Source organism: Podarcis cretensis, assembly GCF_951804945.1.
Source record: "Podarcis cretensis genome assembly, chromosome: 18".
Taxonomy (NCBI): Eukaryota; Metazoa; Chordata; class Lepidosauria; order Squamata; family Lacertidae; genus Podarcis; species Podarcis cretensis.
The window spans coordinates 3,693,353-3,716,809 of NC_137188.1; the positions used below are offsets into that span (position 1 = coordinate 3,693,353).

The window sequence follows — 23,457 nt, forward strand, 5'->3', positions numbered from 1 at the left end:
TCCTTCCCTCGCTCTCTATGGGAAAGGAGGACCCGCCGCCTCAAGTGGCGGACGTGGGAAGCTGGGGGCCGCGGCGCGGCGTGGTGACGCAAGCGCGCCGGAGGAGAAAGGGGGCGTGGCGCGAGCGCTCCCTCAGCTGACCGGCGGCCATTTTGTCGCCGCTCCGGCTCTTTCCCGCCGCCGCCGCCCCGCGAAGCCCCCTCAGAGCAGCGCCGGCCGGCGGGGCCCGCCAGGGAGAGCGAGCGCCAGGGGCGGGAAGGAGGCATGTGAGGCGCCTTCGCCCGCCGCCGCCGCCGCCGCCTTCGCTTACCTCCGCCTCTCCCCCCCCCCGCCGCCGCCATGGCGCTGAAGATGGTGAAAGGCAGCATCGACCGCATGTTCGACAAGAACCTCCAGGACCTGGTGCGCGGCATCCGCAACCACAAGGAGGACGAGGTGAGGCGGGCGCTAGTCCGCATGGAGGAACCCCGGAGTTTCAGGCTCGTCCCTCATGATGCTTCCCTTCGAGGCGCTAGTCCTCGTGATTCCCCAGCACGACCGCAGGCACGAGGGGGAACGAATCGGGTTGGGTCTCAGAACTACAACTCCCACCACTGCTGACTAGGGGCGCTGGGAGTTGTAGTCTGGGAGGAACGCCCAAGGTGCTAGTCCTCGTGATTCCTAGCTTGGGAGCTCTCCTCCCTTGGTGTGGACTGGCGGCGCCCCTGCAGGGTTTGGGGGACAGGCCTCTCTCGCCCAGCCCTAGAGTTGGGAGGAACGCCCAAGGTGCTAGTCCTCGTGATTCCTAGCTTGGGAGCTCTCCAGGAATCGAACCCAGGACCTCCTGCAAGCAGAGCACCTGCACTGCCGCTGAGCTGGGGCCCTGCCCCTAAAAGTGTCCAGCCCTCAAGAGCTGCTTGAAACATGAATTTTAGGGCAGTGTTCGGAATTAGCCTGGTTTTGCCAGGCTCTTTTTGCTACTGGCGCAGGGACCGCGAAACCGCAGTTCAAAAACCTTTGCTTTAGCCCATAGCTATTTCCATTTCCACTCTGTGCATTTCTCTTCCTTGCATACTGGGACAAGTGAATTGTCGTAAGAGCAAGCAATGTAGCTGAGATTGTAGAATTGTAGGGTTGGAAGAGATCCCGAGGATCATTTAGTCCCAACTCCCTGGCAAACAAGACATTCTGTTGTAGCGACCGCAACATAAATTCAACGTATCATTTGGCGCCTAGCTTATATATCTGAGTTTCTAACACTGAACCTAGGGAGCTTGGTCATACAGAGTTGGACCATAGGTCTGCCTGACTGACAGGAGCTCTTCAGGATTTGTGACCCGCAGGAGTGCATAGGCGTTCACTGTACCGCACCCAAGTGTGCTGAAGAGCAAAGCAGAATTTCCTTTCTCTAGCTTTCAGCAAGGGGCACTCTCAGTTTCCGCAAAGACCACATAAGTGGGGGATAGGAACACCTGGTGCAGGGCACCCAGTACTAGAAACTTAGATATATAATCCAAGCACCAAATGGCTCCTTCGACCAGGGTTACAGTCACCAAAATGGAATGCCTAGTTGCCATTTTTGGACCAGACAGCTTGAAAGTCATATATTTTTCAATACGACTTTTTGGTTCCTGAAATTCATTCTGATTGAGCAGATAGATAGAATTCTAGAGGATGTGCGAAAACAGTCTGGACCCAAGGATTCCCAGGCATGCACCTCCAGATGACGGAGACGTCAGCATCTGAACTTGGTTGCAAGTAGACAATAGCCAGGTGCAAAGTGCGCCTGGTGCCTGACAAATTTCAAAAGCTGAAGGTATCCTCAACCACTAGGTGGCTGAGCTGAGGTTGGTGTTAAGGTTCTAGGCCTGGGGGGGGGGAGGTGTCTCCAAGCTTCAAAATCACTCTCAACGAGATGGTTCATGGTGGTGGGGGGAAAACAAATTTTGCATGTACGCTGTAAGAAGTGGGGTCCCCCAAGGAAACAGAACTGTTCATGGGGCGTGTCTCTGTTTATCACCATCAATATTTATACACCATTGTAAAGACCCTGAAGCAATATGTCAGTGATGGAGAACCTCTGGCCCTCCAGATGTTGCTGGACTCCAACACCCATCAGCTGTAGTCAGCTGCAGCCGGTGATAAGAGACGGTGGGAGCTCTGGGCAAAAATGATCTGGAGTGATACAGATACCTTAGGGGCCCCTTAAGGCAGGCCTGGAAGACCTGTGGCCTTCCAGGAGCTGTTGAACTCCAACTCCCATCAGGCATTGTGGTCAGGGTTGATGGGAGTTGGAGTCACACAGGTTCCCCATCCCTCTGCCAGAACCTGGAATAGAGAGGCAATTATGAATGCTTATGACCATCTGGAAGATCTCCCAGTGTCCCACTTATCTACAGTTATACCGACTGCTGCTCTTCAGGGTTTTAGATGGGGAAGCTGGGTCCAGATTCTGGAGGGTAGGACTATAACTTCCATGATCCTTGGCCATTGTGGCAGAGGGGTGCTGGGAATCTTGGCAAACCTGGTTGGCTGCAGGCTCCCCATACCCACCCAAACTAAAGATGGCAGAGGACCCCCCAGGACCTCCTGCAATCAGAGCATGTGCTCTACCACTGAAGCACCGCCCTTTCCCCATGACCCGTCCTGCCTTACTTCCACTTTGCAAGAAAGCTTGGCATGTCTGTCAGCTGATGAGAGTAAGAACCAAGCAAATGCCTTTCGATTGCAGACCTGAAAGAGGAACTGCCACAGAATATCTGCAAGAAAACGGGTGGGTTGGGTGAAGGAAGTTGCAGGAATCACAGGACTGTAGAGATGTAGAATTGGAAGGGACCCCAATGGTCATCTAGTCCAACCCCCCTGCAATGCAGGAATCTCAGCTAAAGCATCCATGACAAATGGCCATTTAGTAAAGGTAAAGGTAAAGGTACCCCTGCCCGTACGGGCCAGTCTTGACAGACTCTGGGGTTGTGCGCCCATCTCACTTAAGAGGCCAGGGGCCAGCGCTGTCCGGAGACACTTCCGGGTCATGTGGCCAGCGTGACGAAGCTGCTCTGGCCAGAGCCAGAGCCGCACACGGAAACGCCGTTTACCTTCCCGCTGGTAAGCGGTCCCTATTTATCTACTTGCACCCGGAGGTGCTTTCGAACTGCTAGGTTGGCAGGCGCTGGGACCGAGCAGCGGGAGCGCACCCCGCCGCAGGGATTCGAACCGCCGACCTTTCGATCGGCAAGCCCTAGGCGCTGAGGCTTTAACCCACAGCGCCACCTGCGTCCCTAAATGGCCATTTAGCTTCTGTTTAAAAACCTCCAAGGAAAGGGAGTTTAGTTGGAATCTCCTTTTTTGTAACTTGAAGCCAAGAGTTCAGGTCTTACCCTCCAGAGCAGGAGAAAACAAGCTGGCTCCATCTCCCATGTGACAGCCCTTAAGATATTTGAAGATGTCTATCATATCTCCTCTCAGTCTCCTCTTTCCCAGCTCCTCATAAGGGCAGCATCAGGCAGAGCCACAGTGGGGCAACTGGTCCCCTGCTCACCTGCCTCTAGGCCACGGGTCCAGCTTGCCAAAGGACTTGGGGTGCCAGACTGGGCAATGAGCTGCAGCAAGGCCTGGAAAAGATTCACGTACGGAAGGGGAGACACCAGGGCAAGGGACTTATGTAAGAATATTTGCAAGCGGGGAAGCTGAAAGTGCCACCCGTTTTCAGAATTGTAGCAAAACAGCGTTGTCTCCGAGGACTCTTCCATGATGAAATAAATTTTAGTTTTTGAAGTGATTCTTGGATTGCAACATCTTTTCTCTCCCCCTTACCCTGACTAACCCTTGTCAGTGCCTAATAAAAGTTCCAGGCTGCTCCTCAACTGAGAGAGTCTCTCACTTTCAACCCTCCCTTTTGATGATACCAGTTTCGTCCTATCTAGACCCATTTGGGGAGCTCTCTGTCTCAGAAGAGGAAGCCACTCGCTACAATAGAGCCTTTCTGGAAATCTCATTGTGTTTCTTTGGAGAGCTTTGCAGTGCTGGCCTTGAAGTGTTTGTGATGTTGTTAGAGAGTTAAAACAAGTGTCCATTGTGTGAAGGCACAGAGATAACAGATACAGCACTCATTTTTTATCAGGAAGGAGGTGACAGTCTGTAAATATATTGCTTTTTCTTCTTTTAGCTGCCCTTGACTAGATTGGGTGGTGGGCGGGGAATTGGACTGCAACCCCTTAAGAAGCATACCTTTGCTATCAACATACAATTTTGAATGCAGTTCGTAGCCTGAGCAGCCCAGCTTGCTTGTAAATAATCATGCACTTACTGCAAATTGGTATGTGTGGCTGGGGGAGAGATTCAGGGAAGTAACCAAGAGCCTCCACGCCTTTCACTTAGTTCTCCTTTCCTCAATCCTGAAATGAGATTGTGAGCTCGAGCGCAGCATGTGCCATTTTAACTTTGTTTACAGTGCTTGGATGCTAAATATTGGAGGAATTTTTATTACATATCTGCAGATAGAAAGAGGGTGTGTGGGTTTTTTTCAGGCCATGAATGGCCAAACATTGGTATGGCCTGCACTAGGGTACTTTTGTGTCCAGGTTTGGGGTCTGGGGTTGGCTGTATAAAGAACATAAGATGTTGGATTGGCCAAGTGGCCCAACTAGTCCAGCACAGCGTTCAAAATTTGCCAGGTGCATTCTGACCTGCTAATGGCCACTTGCAACCAACTGAAGCTGCCAGGATGCCGCCTGACGTCTCCATCATCTGGAGGTGCACACCTGGGGATCCTTGGATCTTAACTGTTTTCCCACACTAGCAATGCCATCCTTCAGAATTCTATCCATTATATTTTATCTACACAATTGGAATGAAGCAGGAACCAAAAGTCATATACACAACTTTTGAGCCATCTGGCACCAAAGTGGCAACTAGGCATTCAATTCTGGCGACTGTAACCCTGGTCTAAGGAGCCATTTGGTACCTAGCTTATACATATATTTGTGTTTCTAACACTGCTCATGGGGGGGGGAGTTTCAGAGTGAAATCGGGAAAAGCAGCACCTACAAAAGGACATGCATCGTTGCCTCTGCTTGCATGTGGGGAAAGCAATCTGCTGGTGTTAAAAAATCAACAATATTGGGAGCCTGGCGAGAGGGTGAGGTGTCTGTTTGCTTTAATGACTCCAGGGATGATATGGCACTTCTTACGGTGCTGAGCCACCGAGTGCTTCTGCTCAGGAAATTAGTCATCCCCTCCTTTTTTTAAAAAAATAAAAGTGTTCATGTTGACTGAAGGATTGGTTCCCAGTGGCAGATAGCAGAAGGCCTGCTCTCTTGTGAGCTTTTAACTTCTGGACACGTCACTCCTAGTCCATTGGGAAGCCTCCTGAAATGGTTTGTTGCTCCTCTCTCCCCCCATCTCCCAAATTCCTGGCAATGAAGAGCAGCCGCTGGCTCAGTTTCATAGCAGAAACGCCAGGAAGGACTTTGCTGTGCTGGCCAATGGGACAAGTGGGCTCTGGATGCAGAAGCTAGCCTCCTGAAAAGAAAATAAGCTTGACTCTGGCAGTTTGAAGCTGCAGAATGAGCTGTGTCGGGTGTGTTGGAGGCCCCCTCTAGGATTGACCAATCACAAAGTGTACCTTATGTGAAACCTCTTATAGCTGCAGAGACATAGCATTGTGAAAATGGCTATACATTATTCCCCCATTGCAGGGATGACCCTAGGGGTCCCTTCCAACTCTACAATTCTATGATTCTAAGACATGTTCCCATGCTCAAGCTGTGTGCCCAGTGTAGTCTTCCCTTGAAGTGTATGTCTAGCTTACCTGAACCAGTGGGTTCAACTTCAAAGAAAGTAGATTCTGATTCAATGCTAGGAAGCACTTTCTGGCAGTAAGAGCTGTTTGGCAGTGGCATGCACTCCCTTGAAAAGTGGACTTTCCTTCCGTGGAGGCTTTAAACAGAGGTTGGTTGGGTGCCTGTCCGTCAGGGATTTTAAAGCTGTGATTCCTGCATTGCAAGGCGCTGGATCTGATGACCCTTGGAGGTCCTTCCAACACTCTTATGATTCTATGTAGGGTTGTGTTCCTTTGGTGGTCATCGCAGCACTTCATGCCTTAGGTGCATCTAGCCTTCACTGCCAACCATCTTGGGTTGTGGTCAGTATTAGAAACTCCCAATATATAAGCTAGATGCCTAAAGGTAAAGAGACCCCTGACTGTTAGGTCCAGTCACGGACGACTGTGGGGTTGCGGCGCTCATCTCGCTTTACTGGCTGAGGGAGCCGGCGTACAGCTTCTGGGTCATGTGGCCAGCATGACTAAGCCACTTCTGGTGAACCAGAGCAGCGCACGGAAACGCCATTTACCTTCCCACCAGAGTGGTACCTATTTATCTACTTGCACTGCATGCTTTCGAACTGCTAGGTTGGCAGGAGCAGGGACCAAGCAACGCGAGCCAAACAGCTCCTTAAACCAAGGTTACAGTCACCAAAACAGAATGTCTAGTTGCCATTTGAGACCAAGATGGCTCTAAAGTCTTAATTTTTCAAATGACGGACTGACTGTGATTGATTCTCAGCTAAATATCTGGCTAGTTCAGAGGACAACCTTGATCTTGTTTAAGAGCTTTGAGAACTTGAAAGAAGGAAAGTCACTTGATCCAGGGACAGTCCAGATACCCACAATCCACTCATTGCAATTAGGGCAGAAGATTAAAGAGGGCCGTCGACCGCGCCCTGTGCAAAGAGCAAGAATAGACTTCCCTGTCTCTGATTCCTGTTGAAAGTGCTGGCAGGAGGTTGGCCTGGTAGCCTCTAAAATGTTCTTGCTCCATTCTGTGGTTTATGCTCCTCCGCTAGCCGGCTTGAGATCTGCCTCCTGTCCACACCCACGGAGCTTTTTTAGCAGCCTCTCCTTGCAGAGATTTAACGCAAGCCCAACATGCTCCCAGTCACAGGGTTTTGTCCCATCGTGGAAGCCAGGCGAGGCCATTATTGAAAACGGCTGCTCGAGGCAAGCAGCACTGAGGTCAGCCGCCTTCAAGGAGTTGCTAAATGTCAAGGGAAAGGTAGAGAGTCTCCATGTTAAGCCAACACATTTCAGAATTCTGGGAAAAGAGCACTGGACCCGCTGAACACATACTCTGAACATGGCGCATCTGAGACTCAGACCCCCAACAGCTTCGGTTGAGGTCAGCAGGGTAAAAAATGGTCTGCTGCCTGAGTGCCTGGAGAGCTGCTGCTGGTCAGAATAGAGAATTATGAGCTAGATGAACCTGGTATAAATAAGGCCGCTTCCCAGGTCTTAAGACCCACAGAAACACCCCCCTTCTTTTCTGTATTTCCCATTTCAGTTTGGCCACCACACCCTTACACCCAGAAGGACTGAAGCAGGAGTTGACTGACCTCACGAGACCCTCTAGATTCTGCCAGCTCCCAATACCCACCATCCCTGACAGTTGGCTGTGGGGCTTGTATTCAGCCAATGTCGGGGGGGGGCACTGATATAATATACTGCCTACAATCAGAGATGCCCACCCACTGATCCTCTGTAGGAAACAGCATGCTCACTTGACAGCTTCTTAATCTCTGCATGGGGAGAGATCTTGTTTGAATCAGAGACAGAGCAGGAGTCACCTGCCCCAGCCCCAGGGAAGCTGTATGGCCAGACCAGTAAATCATACAGAAGTGCAGCAGGCAGCCTCAGGGGTTTTTTTTGGGGGGGGGGGATCCAATTCCACATGGCATAGTGTGTGGGAGCAACTGGTTTCAGGATTTTACATTCAAAACAGCAGCCATGCAACAGAGTTTGCTTCTCTTTTTATATACATTAAAATGTAAGGCTGTCTATTGTGCAACCCCCCCTTGGGAGGATTTGTAGTGCCACATCTGGATTTGCCTGAGGAAATGCGGCTTCAGAAGGTGAAAAATGAGCCTTGTAGTTACATGGTGCGAGAAGGGGAAGCTCTGGAAGGTGGATGTGGTGGATGGCAAGATGGTTGGTGAGCAGAGCGCGCAGGGGCACAGAAGATGGTCCAAATTAGTTATCTCACTGCCCTCCGCGTGGCAAGGCAGTCCCCCAGCTCCCATCAGCCCAAGCTGATGGTCAGGTAACAGATACCAAAAGCACCAACAGATTGGCCTACTGCTTTATTCAAAATTTTTAAAAAGTGTGGATAATGGAGCAGAAAACCCAGTTAAGGTGGAATTAAGGGGATAAGTCTTCCAGTGAGCTGTCAGGGTCCCATAAGTCAGAGCTGAATTATTCTCTCCCCCCTGCCCCCCCCCCCCAATGGCTTGTCGGCTGTGCAATGGATCTCTGAACACATTGTTAACTTGCACTAAATATTTGATGGCCATGTCGCGGCAGGAAAAGACAGATGTCATGGAATCCATCAGGCACGTATCTAATTTCCCAGGCCCCACTGCTCACTTGTGGGGAGCAGAGTGGGAAGTGTCCCATCACCCAAGGTACCTAGGGACAAAAATGTGCCAGGTTAAAAATTTGGTAACTGCTGAAGACAAGAGAAACCAATCATCTGGCAATGTTTGTTAAAAGCCGCAGAGATGGAGATTACTGTAGAATGCCTTTCTGACTAGCCCTCAGAACTGTGCCTAGGTCATACATTTCACGGGCTGTTCGTTTACACCTCAGATCAGGCGTCTGCAACCCGCGGCTCCGGAGCCGCATGTGGCTCTTTTACACCTTTGCCGCGGCTCCGGGGCGGATACTAGCGAGGGAGGAGGCGCATTGTGCGCCCCGCCACTCCCCACTGTGGCGGGCGCTGTACTGGCTGTGACGTCGCATGGGGGCGGTGCGTGCGTTAGTCACGCACCGTCCCGACGTCACCTTCCCACCCGCCCGCTACATTGTAAGGGGCATGTACGCTGGTCACTGTTTTGAAGGGGAGTGAAGAACACACACACACAAAAAGGTAACTTGTTAATTTAACGTTTATTTCTATGAGGAGGAGTAATTCTGAGGGGTCAAACAAAGAAATAATTTTTAAAAAGTGACAAAAAAGTTATTTTTATAATGACGAGTTTTGCGGCTCCCAGTTTTTTTTTCTTTGGAAACGGGTCCAAGTGGCTCTTTTTGTCTTAAAGGTTGCAGACCCCTCCCCCAGATCCACACACCCATCCCCGGCTGGGATGTTTCATTGAAATATGATGATGCTTCTTGATTGACTGGATGAAGGATAAAGAGTGTGTGTGTTAAGAAACTGGACAAAAGCACACAGATAGAATTTACATCAGTTGCCCCGCCCACTTTTAGTAGCATTGGTCATGCAAATGAGGTCGTCAAACTTGGGTCTTTTTAATCAAGGGGAAAAAGAAATTGAGGACACCAGAAGGATATGGAGCCCACGTTCAAATGATGTCCTGGTTATTTCCTGCTTGGACTACTGCAATGCGCTCTGTGTGGGGCTGCCTTTGAAGGTGACTCAGAAACTACAACTAATGCAGAGTGCGGCAGCTAGACTGGTCGCTGGGACCATATAACACCAGTCCTGAAAGACCTACATTGGCTCCCAGTACATTTCCGAGCACAATTCAAAGTGTTGGTGCTTACCCTTAAAGCCCTAAACAGCCTTGGCCCTGTATACCTGAAGGAGTATCTCCAGCCCATTGTTCAGCCTGGACACTGAGGTTCTCCTCTGAGGGTCTTCTGGTGGCCCCTCACTGAGAGAAGTGAGGTTACAGGGAACCAGACAGAGGGCCTTCTTGGTGATGGCACCTGCCCTGTGGTACGCCCTCCCATCAGATGTCAAGGAAATAAATAACTACAGTCATACCTTGGTTGTCGAACGCCTTGGTACTCATCCGTTGTGGCCCCTGAATGCCACAAACTTGGAAGTGAGTATTCCGGTTTGCGAACTTTTTTGGAAGCCGAGTGTCCAATGCGGCTTACTTGGCTTTCAATTGAGTGCAGGAACCTCCTGCAGCCAATCAGAAGCCTCGCCTTGGTCGTCGAACATTTTCAGAAGTCAAACGGACTTCTGGGACAGATTCCATTCGACAACCAAGGTACAACTGTATCTGACTTTTAGAAGACATCAGAAGGCAGCCCTGTATAGGGAAGTTTTTTCAATGTTTGATGTTTTAGTATGTTTTTATACATGTTGGAAGCCGCCCAGAGTAGGGCTTCCAACAGTCGGATGGGCAGGGTACAAGTAATAAAATGATGATGATGAAATCAGGACCCCACAAAACCTCCCCTTGAGGTACAGGCTTCAGCATCATGGCAGGATCCATGTACACAGAGGGCGATATTTTGACTCCCTTCCTAAATTATTTCCGCTTCTTCTGTCTTCTATTCCCTTCCCTCCCAAATCACACTTTGCTTTATCATGCGAAGCTGGCTTTTAGCAAGCTTAATTAACGAAGTCTAAATCAGTAACTGTGCAACACCTTTGGAGAGGGAACGTTAATTGCCTTTTGCATCCAGATCTCCTAGTGACCCACAAAGGGGAGGGGTGCCTAACATTTATATCATGTCAGCGGTGTGACCTGCCTATCCCCAGCTCCAGGTAGAGCTAGGTGTGTCCTCTTGAAGCCCTGGATAGCTGCTGCTGGTCAGTGCAGACAGTACTATGCTAGATTGACCAGTTTGATACTCATCGCGAAGTATTGGAAGACAAAAGATTTACCCACCCGGGAAGAATGGCAGATGAAGTTAATGGACTATATGGAACTGGCGGAAATGACTGGCAGAATCCGAGACCAGGGAGAAGAGTCGGTGGAAGAAGATTGGAAAAAAATTAAAGATTATTTACAGAAACATTGTAAAATTAATGAGCTATAGAAAAATGGTGGAATGAAGTTATATGGCTTTGGCAGAAATGTTATAAGGAACTAGGTACAGATAGATTGTTAATGTATTAAAGGGAAAAAACAAGGTTAGAATATGTTAAGATTAGTTACAGGACAGAAAATAGATGAAGATGGAAAAGAATTACTGAAACAGTTAATTGAAGTGGAATACAAAAAGAGAGGTGTGAGGAAGTCAATGAAACAAGTGAATGAAAGTTAAGATTGAAAATATTGGAAGTGTTTTTAATTGTTTTTGTTTTGTTTTGTTAATTCAATGTTTTATGTAGTGTTTTTGTTTCTGTTTTTGTATTTTATTATGGTGATTTGTTTAATTCTTTTTCTTTCTTTTTGTAATCTTTTAAACTCTTAATAAATATTATTTTTTAAAAAACAGATTGACCAGTTTGGCATAAGGCAGCATCATTTGTTTGACATGGGCGCTTGGGGAGGCCAGACAAAACTTCCTGTGCCTAAGAACGAAATGTGTTCTGGGTACTGGATCTTTGGGGACAATCTTGACTGAGCCGGAGATTTCCAGTGACTTCATTAACCCACAACTCCTTCCTCTCCATCCCTCCAGGCGAAGTACATCTCTCAGTGCATCGATGAGATCAAGCAGGAACTGAAGCAGGATAACATTGCCGTGAAAGCCAATGCTGTCTGCAAGCTCACCTACGTAAGTGTCTCCCTCCCCTGTGGGTCAGGTTTCTGCCGTGCGGCCTGTGGGGCAGGCAAGTGAGCTTGTTCCGCGAGGAGCCTCCCGAGGCGAGGTGGCCCTCTTTGTTTCAGACTGCATCCCATAATTCTGTCTCCCCATAGTAGAGGTGGGGAGTAAACAGAAGAATTTAAGAATTTCCCAGTTGGATCAGGCCAGTGGCCCTTCTGGTTTTCAAAAGAAGCCAACCAGATGCTCACAAGCAGGCTCTGAACACAGCAACATTTTCCCCTCCAGCAAGTAGTAAAGTGGTGCCCCGCAAGACGAACGCCTCGCAAGACGGAAAACCCGCTAGACGAAAGGGTTTTCCGTTTTGGAGGCGCTTCGCAAAACGAATTTCCCTATGGGCTTGCTTCGCAAGACGAAAATGTCTTGCGAGTTCCTGCGGGTTTTTTTCCTCCCCCCCCCCTTTTTCTAAGCCGCTTATCTGCTTATCCGCTAAGCCGCTAAAAGCCGCTAAGCCGTCAATGGGCTTGCTTCGCAAGACGAAAAAACCGCTAGACGAAGAGACTTGCGGAACGGATTAATTTCGTCTTGCGAGGCACCACTGTATCTGCTGCCTCCAGCTGTGGAACATACAGTGGTGCCTCGGATTAGCGCTTTTAGCGGCTTAGCGGATAAGCAGATAAGCGGCTTAGCGGCTTAGAAAAAGAGCATTCGTCTTGCGGGGCACCACTGTACATTGTGTTCCTGTATCAGTATTATTTCCATGGAGGTGGTGTCAAATCGCAAACTTAACAACTTTTTAAAATCTTAATATATACAATGCCAAAATAAAAATGACATTGTATGAGGTTTGCATTGAATGGAGTTATTACAATCATGTTATATATAACTTAAGAGTTCCTTTTCAGTCCGAGCATGAAACAGATCGAAATTCGGGTATCTCATTGTTGCACTTGTCATTTTCATTTTGTCACTGTATGTATTACCGTATTTACTCAAATCTAATGCTCACCTTTTTTGGCCAAATCACGCTGTGAAAATTAAAGGTGTGCATTAGATTCGATGGCGCATTAGACTTGAGTAAATACGGTAAATAAGATTTCATGTATTAGAGATTGTTGAAATGCCGCACGTTGTTAATGAATTTGCATAAACTACATACAGAATTGTCAGGTTTTTTATTTATCTCTCTGTATCCCTTGGGCGTGGCATTGAGCTTGGCAGGGGTATCAAATTGGGCAGGTGTAAGAAACTTCAGGCCTGTGTGCGCACAGGCTGAATATGGCCCTCCAGCCTTCTCCATCTGGCTGTCCATAGGCGGTTAGACGCAGAGGATTGGTGGGAGGAAACCCCCAAGGGAAGATTCCTGCCTTGCAGGGGGTTGGACTAGATGATCCTTGGGGGTCCCTTCCAACTCTACAGTTCTACGATCCTGTGATCCTGTACCATCAACTACTTTTGGCCTAGGGCAAAAGCATCTTGGGTGCCACATAAAAAGGCAAGACGCCTTTTCTCCTGCTAATCATTATAATGTCCCATCCTTGCTGTCCCAAGACTCACACTCTGGCCTTTGTTCCTCCTCCCCTCACAGTTGCAAATGCTGGGCTACGACATCAGCTGGGCAGCCTTCAACATCATCGAAGTCATGAGCGCCTCAAAGTACACCTTCAAAGTAAGTGGCCTGCGTGGGAACCTGGGCTGCCGGGGGGAAAGTTGCTAGGGGGTTCCTGGCAGCTGCCAAGGAAACATGTTTCCTCTAAAATAGAGGTTCCCAAACATATTTGGCCTGCCAAATTCATTCAGAAAATGAAAAAAATACTCAGCGCCCCTCTGGAAACCTACTGCCTTTAAGCGAACAAAGAGAAAGATGCAGTGACAAATTTGCATTTTTGGAGCACCTATATTTCTACCTGGGACCGCGGGTGGCGCTGTGGGTTAAACCACAGTGCCTAGGACTTGCTGATCGAAAGGTCGGTGGTTCGAATCCCCGCGCGACGGGGTGACCTCCTGTCGTTCGGTCCCAGCTCCTGCCCACCTAGCAGTTCGAAAGCACCCCAAAGTGCAAGTAGATAAATAGGGACAGCTCTCTAGCGGGAAGGTAAACGGTGTTTTCGTGTGCTGCGCTGGTACTGGCTCGCCAGCTGCGGCTTAGTCACGCTGGCCACGTGACCCGGAAGCTGTCTTCAGACAAGCGCCAGCTCCCGGCCTCTTGAGCGAGATGAGCGCGCAACCCCAGAGTCGGTCACGACTGGACCTCTTGGTCAGGGGTACCTTTACCTTTATATTTCTACCTACCCCCTACAACATAGCGAAGGAAGACGTTGTAAATAAGACACCTTGAAAGCTTGAAATTATAAAATTATTTATTAAAACCAAACATAGCAACGTTCGCATTACACACATAAAATTAAGATAATGAAGGATAACATTAAAATAAAAATTACGAATAATATTAAGAATAGTCTATGAACGTCCCGGGCCAGATTACATAATTTTTTAAGAATATGTTTTTTTTTACCATTCTTGCCCGCAGTGGCAATGAGTACCTTTCAGCCTTCGATACTGACTCGCTTTCCCTCTTTCCTAACCCTGCAGAGGATCGGGTACCTGGCAGCTTCGCAGTGCTTTCACGAAGGGACCGATGTCATCATGCTGACAACGAACCAGATCCGAAAGGTGAGTGTCGCCATTCCAGAAGAGCTGCTGCCTGTTATTGGTGTCTCCTCCTGCTAGACCACCGGCCTGTTTTCTTCCTTATGACTTAAGAAATGTAGGTCATGCCCTACACTTTGATTGATTGGTTAAATTTTACACCATCCTATACCCATAGCTCTCGGGGCAGTTCACAACACAAAGTTACAATATGAAAGCATGAAATACATAATAAAAATAATTACTAAAACTAATGTGTGCAAACTCGCAGAAATTACGCTCCCCAACAAAAGCGCCTAACCAACCCTCCAGCCCACAAATTGCAAATAACAAAAATCAAAATTAACATGTAAAAACAATTTGAAACAACAGCTTTAAAAAATTTAAACAGTAGCGGTCTTTAGCTACTACAGCGGTACCTTGGTTTAAGAGCAGTCCAGTTTAAGAACAATTTGGTTTACAAACTCTGTAAAACCGGAAATAATGTCTTGGCTTCAGAACTTTACCTCGGTCTAAGAACGGAATCCGAACGGTGGAAGGGCACCGGCGGTGGGAGGCCTCATTAGGGAAAGTGTGCCTTGGTTTAAGAACGGTTTTGGGTAAAGAACAGACTTACAGAATGGATTAAGTTTGTAAACCAAGGTACCACTGTACTTGCATTAGAATACAGGTCTCCCCACATGGTGCTGCTAGCTAGGGATGATGGGAGTTGCCCAAAAACATCTGGAGACCAAAGTTTCAGAAACACTGGGTCAGAGCATTGAGTTATGGCCTGGGAGAGACCAGGGTCTGAATCCCCACTCAGCCGTGAAGCTCACTGGGTGACCATGGGCCAGTCACTCAGCCTAGCCTATTGCACTGGGCTGCTGTGAGGATAAAAAGGGAAGGGGAGAGCTATGTTCTCCACCTTGAGCTCCTTGGAGGAAAAGCGGGATATAAAGACCAGTGGCGTAGCGTGGGGGGTGCAGGGGGGGCCGGCCGCAGCGGGCGCAACATCTGGGGGGGCGCTCGCCGCTTCCGGAGTCGCCGAAGAGCCTCGGGCGCAGGCTGTAGCAGAGCCCCATGTCTCGCGGAACCGACGAGCTGTGCGCGCGTCCGGGCTGAAGGCATCCGGCCGGCAGCGGCTCTCAGCGCTTGCCACGGTCCCCATGCGTCAGGGCCGCGGAGGGCGCGCCAGGCAGCCCCTCCTCACAGCCCCGCCGCGGCCGCTGCTGCTGCTGCAGCTGCTGGGCCATGTTACATTTTCCTCGCCTCTCTGCCCTCCTCCTCCTCCGGGCAAGCGGCATCATTTGGGCAGCAGCGCCAGCGGCAACTCGCCTCAGATCACCTGACATGGACCCGCCACCGTGGCTACCTTACCGTAAATACCCCAGCCCAGGCAGCAGCAAGAAGAAGCTGGCAGCGGCAGCAGGTTAGGGGTTAGGGGCGCAAATTACTTGCCTTGCCCCGGGTTAGGGGGCGCAAATTACTTGCCTTGCCCCGGGTGCTGACAACCCACGCTACGCCGCTGATAAAGACTTTGTCTTTCTAGGTTGAACTCAACTAAGGACTCTTCTCCCTCCTCTTCCCACACCTCTCTCCCCTCCCCACCCCCCGGCACTCCTTTCCATCTCCCCTCCTATTCTAGGACCTGAGTAGCCCCAACCAGTATGACACCGGTGTTGCACTGACTGGTTTGTCCTGCTTTGTGACTCCTGATCTGGCCAGAGACTTGGCCAACGACATCATGACCCTGGTGAGTTGGGACGGGGGTAGGGTTGGGGGGGGGAAGTGGCTGGTCTACAATGGTTGCATTGTTTGCTCTTTCTTCTGCCAAGCCATTGGGATTTTAAAAGCTGTTCAGAAGTCCTTGTCCCACAACTAAGTTCTGTGCTTTGCTCCTCGAGTGCATAAGAACCATCTCGAAAGCATACGGTTGCAATCGAAATTATTCAACCCCCATTGCAAATCAGGTTTATTATCAAAATTTACAGGCTCCTTGTTTGCGAAGGGCTCTCATCTCTTACCTTTTTGGACCATTCTCTTGACTTGGTGATATTTCTAACATGCAGCCAAATTTGGCACTCAGCAAATCCCAGCCAGTTCAGGTATTTCATGTGTTCCAGCTCTAGCACATGTTGTATTTGTGCTGTTGTGAGGGATTCCATTCATGATAGTGAGACTGGAGAAGCCAGTATAAGTTGCATTTTCAGCTGAATTTGTGGAAACCATCGTGTTGAGCTATTTCAATTGCTTTTGTTTTATTTGCCCATTGCAAACAGTCTGTAAAAGTCTGTAAATTTTAATAAACCTGATTTGCAGTGGGAGTTGAATAATTTTGATTGCAACTGTTGATGGACAAATCCACGGAGGAGAAGATCATCAACATCCAATCACCACGATGGCTGTGCTCTGCCCCCCAGATGCTTTCAGATAGTAGTTTCTGGAAACTGCAGGCGAGGACTACGCTCTCATCCTTTGCTTACTAGCAGTACCTGTGAAAAGGATCCAGGGGTCTTGGTCAGCCACAAGCTAAGCATGTGATGCAGCAGCCAAAAAGGCTAACACTATTCTAGGCAGCATCAACAGAAGTCTAGTGTCCAGATCAAGGGAAGTAATAGTACTACTCTGTTCTGCCTTAGCCAGACCACACTTGGAATACGGTGTCCAATTCTGGGCACCACAGTTTGAGAAGGATGTTGACAAGCTGGAAGGTGTGCAGAGGAGGGCAGCCAGTGGTCATTCCTCCTCTGGTCACTGCCATAGATGCGCCACTTCACTGCCTGCCTCCAGGCACTGTAGCCGTCTGCAAGCGATTCCCACATGGTGGGGCTAATGTTGCCAGCCTTCAGGTCATGTTTGCAGACATCTTTGTAATGCAGCGTTGGTCTGCCAATGGGCCCGGTGCCTGGAGCCAGCTCCTGATTTAATATTATTGTGATTTAATAATATTGCCCACGCTGGCTGGCAAAAGCTCTCTACGTTTTTAGGCAGGGGGCATTAACATCCCTACCTGGAGATGTTGTCAGGGCTTGAACCTGGGACCTTCTGCATGCAGCTCAGCTCTACGGCTGAGCTACAGCCCTTCCTCCCAGTGCTGCTGTTTGCTGTGGTGCAAAAGGAGAGACCTTGATGCCCTTGTTGTGGAAGAAACGTGAGCTCATTCTCCTCTCCCTTCTTCCTCTCCCTGCCCTCCCCAACAGATGTCTCACACGAAGCCTTACATCAGGAAGAAGGCAGTGTTAATCATGTACAAAGTGTTCTTGAAATACCCGGAGTCCCTTCGCCCTGCGTTCCCCCGCCTTAAGGAGAAGTTGGAAGACCCAGACCCCGGTTAGTAAGCTGGATGAAACAGGATCCAGAAGATTGCAAAGACTGTGTGTCTTTGAATCGGGAGGGGAAGGGAGTGGCTCCAGGTAGCCTTTCATTGGGTTGTTTTTTTTTTTATCATGTAATGTTGTGTATTTATATTGTGTTTTTGTGCTGTAACCGCCCTGAGACCTGCAGGTATAGGGCGGTATACAAATTTTAAAATAATTTTTTAAAACCCTGTGGCGGCACATACCGTATTTTTCGCCCTATAGGACGCACTTTTCCCCCTCCAAAAATGAAGGGGAAATGTGTGTGCTATGGGGCGAATGGAGGCTTTCGCTGAAGCCGGGAGAGCGAGAGGGGTCGGTGTACACTGACCCCTCTCGCTCTCCAGGCTTCGGGAAGCTCTCCGCAAGCCTTGGGAGCCCGCGGGAGTTCCCGTTGGGCTCCCTAGGCTTGCGGATAGCAGCCTGCATCTCGAAGGCTGGGGCGCGCTGCACAGCGCGCCCCGGGCTTCGGTTCCCCGACCTGGTTTGGAGGCTGGCGGTGGGGAGAAGCGCACTTCTCCCTGCTGCCAGCCCCACAAGCTTGGGGGACAGCGGGGAGGCACAGCGCGTCTTCCCGCTGTCCCCCGACCTGGTTTGGAGGCCGCCATCCCGCTGTTCCCCGACCTGGTTTGGGCTTCAGGCAGATATCCGCAAGGCGTGGGAGCCCGGTGGGAAGTCGCACCGGTCTCCCAAGGCTTGCGGAGAGCTGTCTGTTCTGGGGAAATTTTTTTTTCTTTATTTCCCCCCCCCCAAAAAAAAAAAAAAAAACCTAGGTGCGTCCTATGGGCCGGTGTGCCCTATGGGGCGAAAAATACGGTAAATCTATCAGGTGAAATAAAACTGAAAAGGGATTTGCTGAGATGCAGGAGGGCGTAACGCAGGTGATGGATACAGGGAACACGAGAAAAGGTGGAGATGACAATTGAAGAATCAAAGGATCAGGCTTCCTGTTTCTTTTCAGTCACCTCCATTGCCAAGCGCTTTGTTCGGTTCACTGCTTGCGTCAAACCAGATCCCGTCCCCCGTTTTGGTAGGCCAGCCTTTGCCCACCTCGTGTTCTCCGGGTTGTTTGGGCCACAGCTCCCTTCAGCCCTAACCAGCGCCTCCATTGCCACCAGCTGCTCCCAGAGAACCAGTGCGAAGCCAGCCAGCCGTTCCTGCTCCTTCTCCACCTCACCACAACCCTGGGAGGAGAGTTCCTTGTTGAAAGCACTCTGGGCATTGTAGCCCTGCGAGGGGCACAGGGCTCTGCTAATTACTCCCAGCACCCTGAACGAACCACTTTCCCCAGGATAGCTCAGTTGATCAGAGCATGGTGCTGATAACACCCAAGGTTGCAGGTTTGATCCCTGTATGGGACAGCTGCTGGAGGTTGAACTAGATCAGAGCTTTCCAAACTTTAAATGTTGGTGACACACTTTTCAGACATGCATCAGTTTTACTAGCAAACTGGAGGTTAAGCCAACCCCTGTCCAGCCCCGGGAGGAGCACAGGGCATGTTCACATGACATACCTACACACTGCAGCCAACACACTAAGGAGCCACAACACAAAGATCTGGACCAGATGATCCACAGGGTCCCTTCCAACTCTGATTCTGTGACTCCTTGTGGGAAGCCATGTCTGTTTAAAGTGATACCCTGGTGCTTTAACTTTCTGGGGAAGACGTATCTTAAATCCTTCAGCTGTTTTGTTCCACAACTCACTCGGACCCCCTCTTCCCTTTATTCCTCCCCTGTCCCCCAGGTGTCCAGTCAGCTGCCGTGAACGTCATCTGCGAGCTGGCCAGGCGCAACCCGAAAAACTACCTTTCCCTTGCTCCGCTCTTTTTTAAGCTGATGACGTCGTCCACCAACAACTGGGTCCTCATTAAAATTATCAAGCTGGCAAGTACAGGCGGCTTCCTTCGCTCATAGTGTGAAGACACACACTCTTGTCACTTAAGAGGCGAAGAGTTGATGCGAAACAGAGAGGAAAGGAGCAGACACAGCAGGCAGCCTGCTTAATTGGTTTTTTGCGGGGAGGTGGCGGCGAAGTGTCTGACTCAGGCTGCAAAGGATTCTGGGAGAGGCTGAAATGTGAGCAAGAGTGTGCAGGGAAGCTGCCGTATACTCTGTTGCGGCACGGATTTTATTTATTTACAAGTGACTCCAGTTGCATTACGGGTTTGGAGCACCTGGGCATCATCTTCAGGCTCTGGAGAGGGTCTCCTCGTGAACCAGAGGTGCAGCAGGGCTTTGTTGAGGCTTCCCATTGGGGCATATGTTCAGCCCCTGTGAGGGCAGGACGCCTGACTACATGGGCCCCTTTTGGCCTCATCCAGCAGGACTGCTCCTATGTTCGGTTTTCAAAAGGGATCAGGAAAATTAATGGAGGAGAAGGCTGTCAAAAGCAGAGGGGAAAGCGGACACAACTCTCACCAGTGTAAATTGGGCTACATTCAATTTCACGCATTGCGACAGGGCAAAAAGAACTCAAGGAGGGTGTGGTCTGGGGAGAAGCACCACCCCCCAGGGCTGGCGGGCTGGCTGGATTAGTTAGTTAATTGCTTCCCATCTGACTGGATTGCCCCAGCCACTCTGGGCGGCTTCCAACAAATTGAAAACATCAAGCGCAGTAAAGCATCAAACATGAAAAACTTCCCTATACAGGGTTGCCTTCAAGTGTCTTCCAAAAGCCAGATAGTTGTTTATTTCCTTGACATCTAGCGGCAGGGTGCAACTACAAAGAAAGCCCTCTGCCTGGGTTCATGCATCCTCATGTCTTGCAGTGAGGGAACCGCTAGCAGGCCCTCGGAGCTGGACCTGAGTGTCCAGGCTGAACAATGGTTGTGAAGACGCTCCCTCAGACCCTGCAGGATAGCCGTTGTCATCCGGCCATTCAAACATTCTCTCTCCTTTCTTCCTGCAGTTTGGTGCTCTCACTCCTTTGGAACCCAGGCTAGGGAAGAAGCTCATTGAGCCCCTCACCAACCTCATACACAGGTGAGTGAGTCAGTTCTTTGGCGACGCTAGTCCTTAACGCCGTTTGTGCAAAGCACCTCTCGCGCCTCCGCTGCTGATATCCAAGAATCCCAGCCCCCCGCCTTTGTGTTTCCACTCAAGCACGCACTTCTGCTTCTGGGACAGGGTTGCCAGGACACTCGTCACCCCTTAACCAGCCTCCTGTGACCATTGGGGGGGTGGGGTCTTGTAAAAAGTGCAGCACGTCCTCTCCACCTTTGCCAAGCGAGCACCCCCATCCATTTTTTAAAAGGACACGTAGATCCCGTGCGAAGTGTTCCACTTAACCCTCCTTTCTCTCCCCAAACAGCCAGCGCGCCCTCTTCCAATTCCCCAAAGGGGGTAGAGTTCATGGCAGCCCCACCAAAGATAAAAAACTAGTCCTTCTCCAAGAAATGCACCCAAGTGGACAGTATGTATACTTCAAAGCAAACACAAACCCACCCCCCCAAAACTCCACCACCCCCGTGCTCTGGTCTCCTCCCTCTCTTCTTCACCCTAATTCTGCTGTAGTTGAGTAGCTGTTGGGGTGGGGGTCGGGTGGGGGGCTACTGGCCGAGAAAACCCTGCAAGGTCCCCAGTTGATGCTCGAACCCTGACCGTTCTTTGATTCTGTGTTAACGGGAGCGGACCCAGCCGACTTCGAAGATGGCGGTGGCAGGGGTTGGTCTGGAATGAGCAGCCTTCAGCTTTTTCAGACCCGGACTTGCCTTTTAACCCAGACGTGTTTTGAGACCAATTTATTATTATTATTATCATCATTATTATTAATGTGTTTAATTTGTTGGAAGCCACCCAGAGTGGTTGCGGCAACCCAGTCAGGTGAGCGGCATATTAATAATAATAATAATAATAATAATAATAATAATAATAATGGTAATTTTTTATTTTTATTATTTTATTCTCCTTCCTTCCTTCCTTCCTTCCTTCCTTCCTTCCTTCCTCCCTCCCTCTATTTGGCCATGTATTTCATATGGTCAGAGTGCTGCTGCTGCGACCCACCTTAGATTAGGCCAGTAGTGAGTACCCAGTGGTTTAGAGAAGGGGCTGTGGCTCTGTCCCGCGGCCCACCCTTTTGCCCCAATTTGGCCTGCAAAGCCATTTTGCCCAAGCCACAGCCACCCACCTTGCACCGTGCACCATGTGGAATGTTAAGTGTGGGGCAGGGAAAACCCTGGCTTAATATTTTTATTACAGTGGTGCCTCGCAAGACGAAAATAATCCGTTCCGCGAGTCTCTTCGTCTAGCGGTTTTTTCGTCTTGCGAAGCATCCCTATTAGCGGATTAGCGCTCTTAGCGGATTAGCAGCTAAGCGGCTATTAGCGGCTTAGAAAAAGAGGAAAAAAGGGGAAAGACTCGCAAGACGTTTTCGTCTTGCGAAGCAAGCCCATAGGGAAATTCGTCTTGTGAAGCGCCTTGAAAAACGGAAAACCCTTTCGTTTAGCGGGATTTTCGTCTTGCAAGGCATTTGTCTTGCGGGGCACCACTGTATTAAAAAAACCGCCATATTTTATTCCTATACCACCTTTTTCTCCAGTGTGGTTCTCAAATCCCTTCCCATTTTATCCTCACAACAACCCTGTGAGTAGGTTAGACTAAGATGGTGAATGCTCCCCAAGATGAGCTTGGGGGCTGAGTGGGGAATTTGAGCTCTGGTCTCTCCCAGGTCCTAGTAACCCTTTAACTGTTATGCTGTGCTAGCTTGCCAGTGAGAGAGGGACACAGGAACCTGCTATATACGAAGCCAGACCATTAGTCCTTCCATCTGCCTGCTCTGCCTGCTCTGGTTGGCAGAGGCTCCCCAGAGGGGACAGTTCCCAGTCCCACTTGGAGATGTTGGAAGAGATTGAACCTGGTATGACCTGCCCACAAAACAGGTGATTAACCATTTAGCAAGCTGGAAGGAGGTTTGAGGACCCTGCTGACAGGGAGTGTCCGCTGAGCCCTGCAGCTCCTTGCAGAAATAGCCCTTTGAAAGGAGCTTTGCAAGTGGCTCCCAGCTCTCACCTGTGCAGGCAAAAAAGAAAAAAAGGTCACCTGGCTTTATTGGGAGGTCAGGGGATTGGCAGTTGAGCAGCCACACCCACTGGTCAAACTCTGCCCACAAGTGCTGGGGTAAGGATCCAGTTTCCCACCCCTGCCCTAGAAGTTAAAACAGAGCAAGGTGCATAACCCAACAATAGAACATGGTTTCAGATTGTAGTTTGTTGGCGGTAGAAACACCATAGTTAAGCACATGAACGCACGCCAAGCCATATTTTACTAAACTGTAACTGCACAAACCATGGTTTAGCGTTAGGTGGGAATCAAGACATGGTTTTATAGCATGGACAATTTAATGGCTCAGCATTCTCTATGTTGCGTAAACCTAATCTCTGCTTCCCAGAGCTGTTCACTTGCTGCCTGCAGAACAGCGTCTGAAATGGGTGCCAGTTCTGCAACATAGCTTAGATCAGGGGTTCCCAAATGTGAAAGAAGCAATTAAAGACCAGACCAGCATCTAGCACAGCTGACAAATCATTCTGCAGTCCAGCAAGCCCCCTCGACCCTTTTCAAGTGGGGCAGGGAGTTTGGGAACCACTTAATTAGGTGGTGCTGCTGTTGTCTATTTTTTAAAAAACGAGAAGTGTGTATCTCTAGCTAGCGCCATTTTCACTGGGTGGACCCTAGCCCGGGGGCTGCTCTGCAGGATACAGTCCTGGAAGAGGGGGGAGAGTTGCCACCTGGGATGTTGACGCAGCAGCAGTGGAGGGGTGTTTTTTTTTTTGTTTTTGTTCCGTTTTTGCTTTTGTGTTCCTCCCACTTCTCGCACCTCACGGCGATTCCATTCCTCTCACAAACGTGCAAAGCTGCATAAATCCCCACGTGGTCCCCACTTCTGGATTCTCCTTAGATGCGGCCAATTTGGATGGCGATTGGTACCAGGCCTTTGGAGCTTGCCCATCTCCCCCCCCCCACTCCTCTAGGGTAGATTGGCTCCTCCCCTGTCAGCACTATGATCCCACCCCATTAAAAGGAGGAACCAGAA

General features: G+C 49.8%; 1 protein-coding gene across 3 annotated transcripts in view; it reads left to right on the plus strand.

Moving 5' to 3' along the window:
- Positions 1–294: 294 nt before the first annotated feature.
- The window catches only part of AP3D1 (adaptor related protein complex 3 subunit delta 1), a 48,554-nt gene continuing 25,391 nt past the window's right edge, over positions 295–23,457 (plus strand). For all 3 annotated transcript variants that reach the window (XM_079960453.1, XM_079960454.1, XM_079960455.1), the window contains exons 1-8: positions 295–435; positions 11,357–11,452; positions 13,029–13,109; positions 14,033–14,113; positions 15,717–15,824; positions 17,272–17,401; positions 19,174–19,313; positions 20,338–20,411. In XM_079960453.1, the coding sequence (XP_079816579.1) occupies positions 340–435; positions 11,357–11,452; positions 13,029–13,109; positions 14,033–14,113; positions 15,717–15,824; positions 17,272–17,401; positions 19,174–19,313; positions 20,338–20,411 (806 nt within the window). In that variant the 5' untranslated portion in view covers positions 295–339. The remainder of the gene's footprint in view (positions 436–11,356; positions 11,453–13,028; positions 13,110–14,032; positions 14,114–15,716; positions 15,825–17,271; positions 17,402–19,173; positions 19,314–20,337; positions 20,412–23,457) is intronic.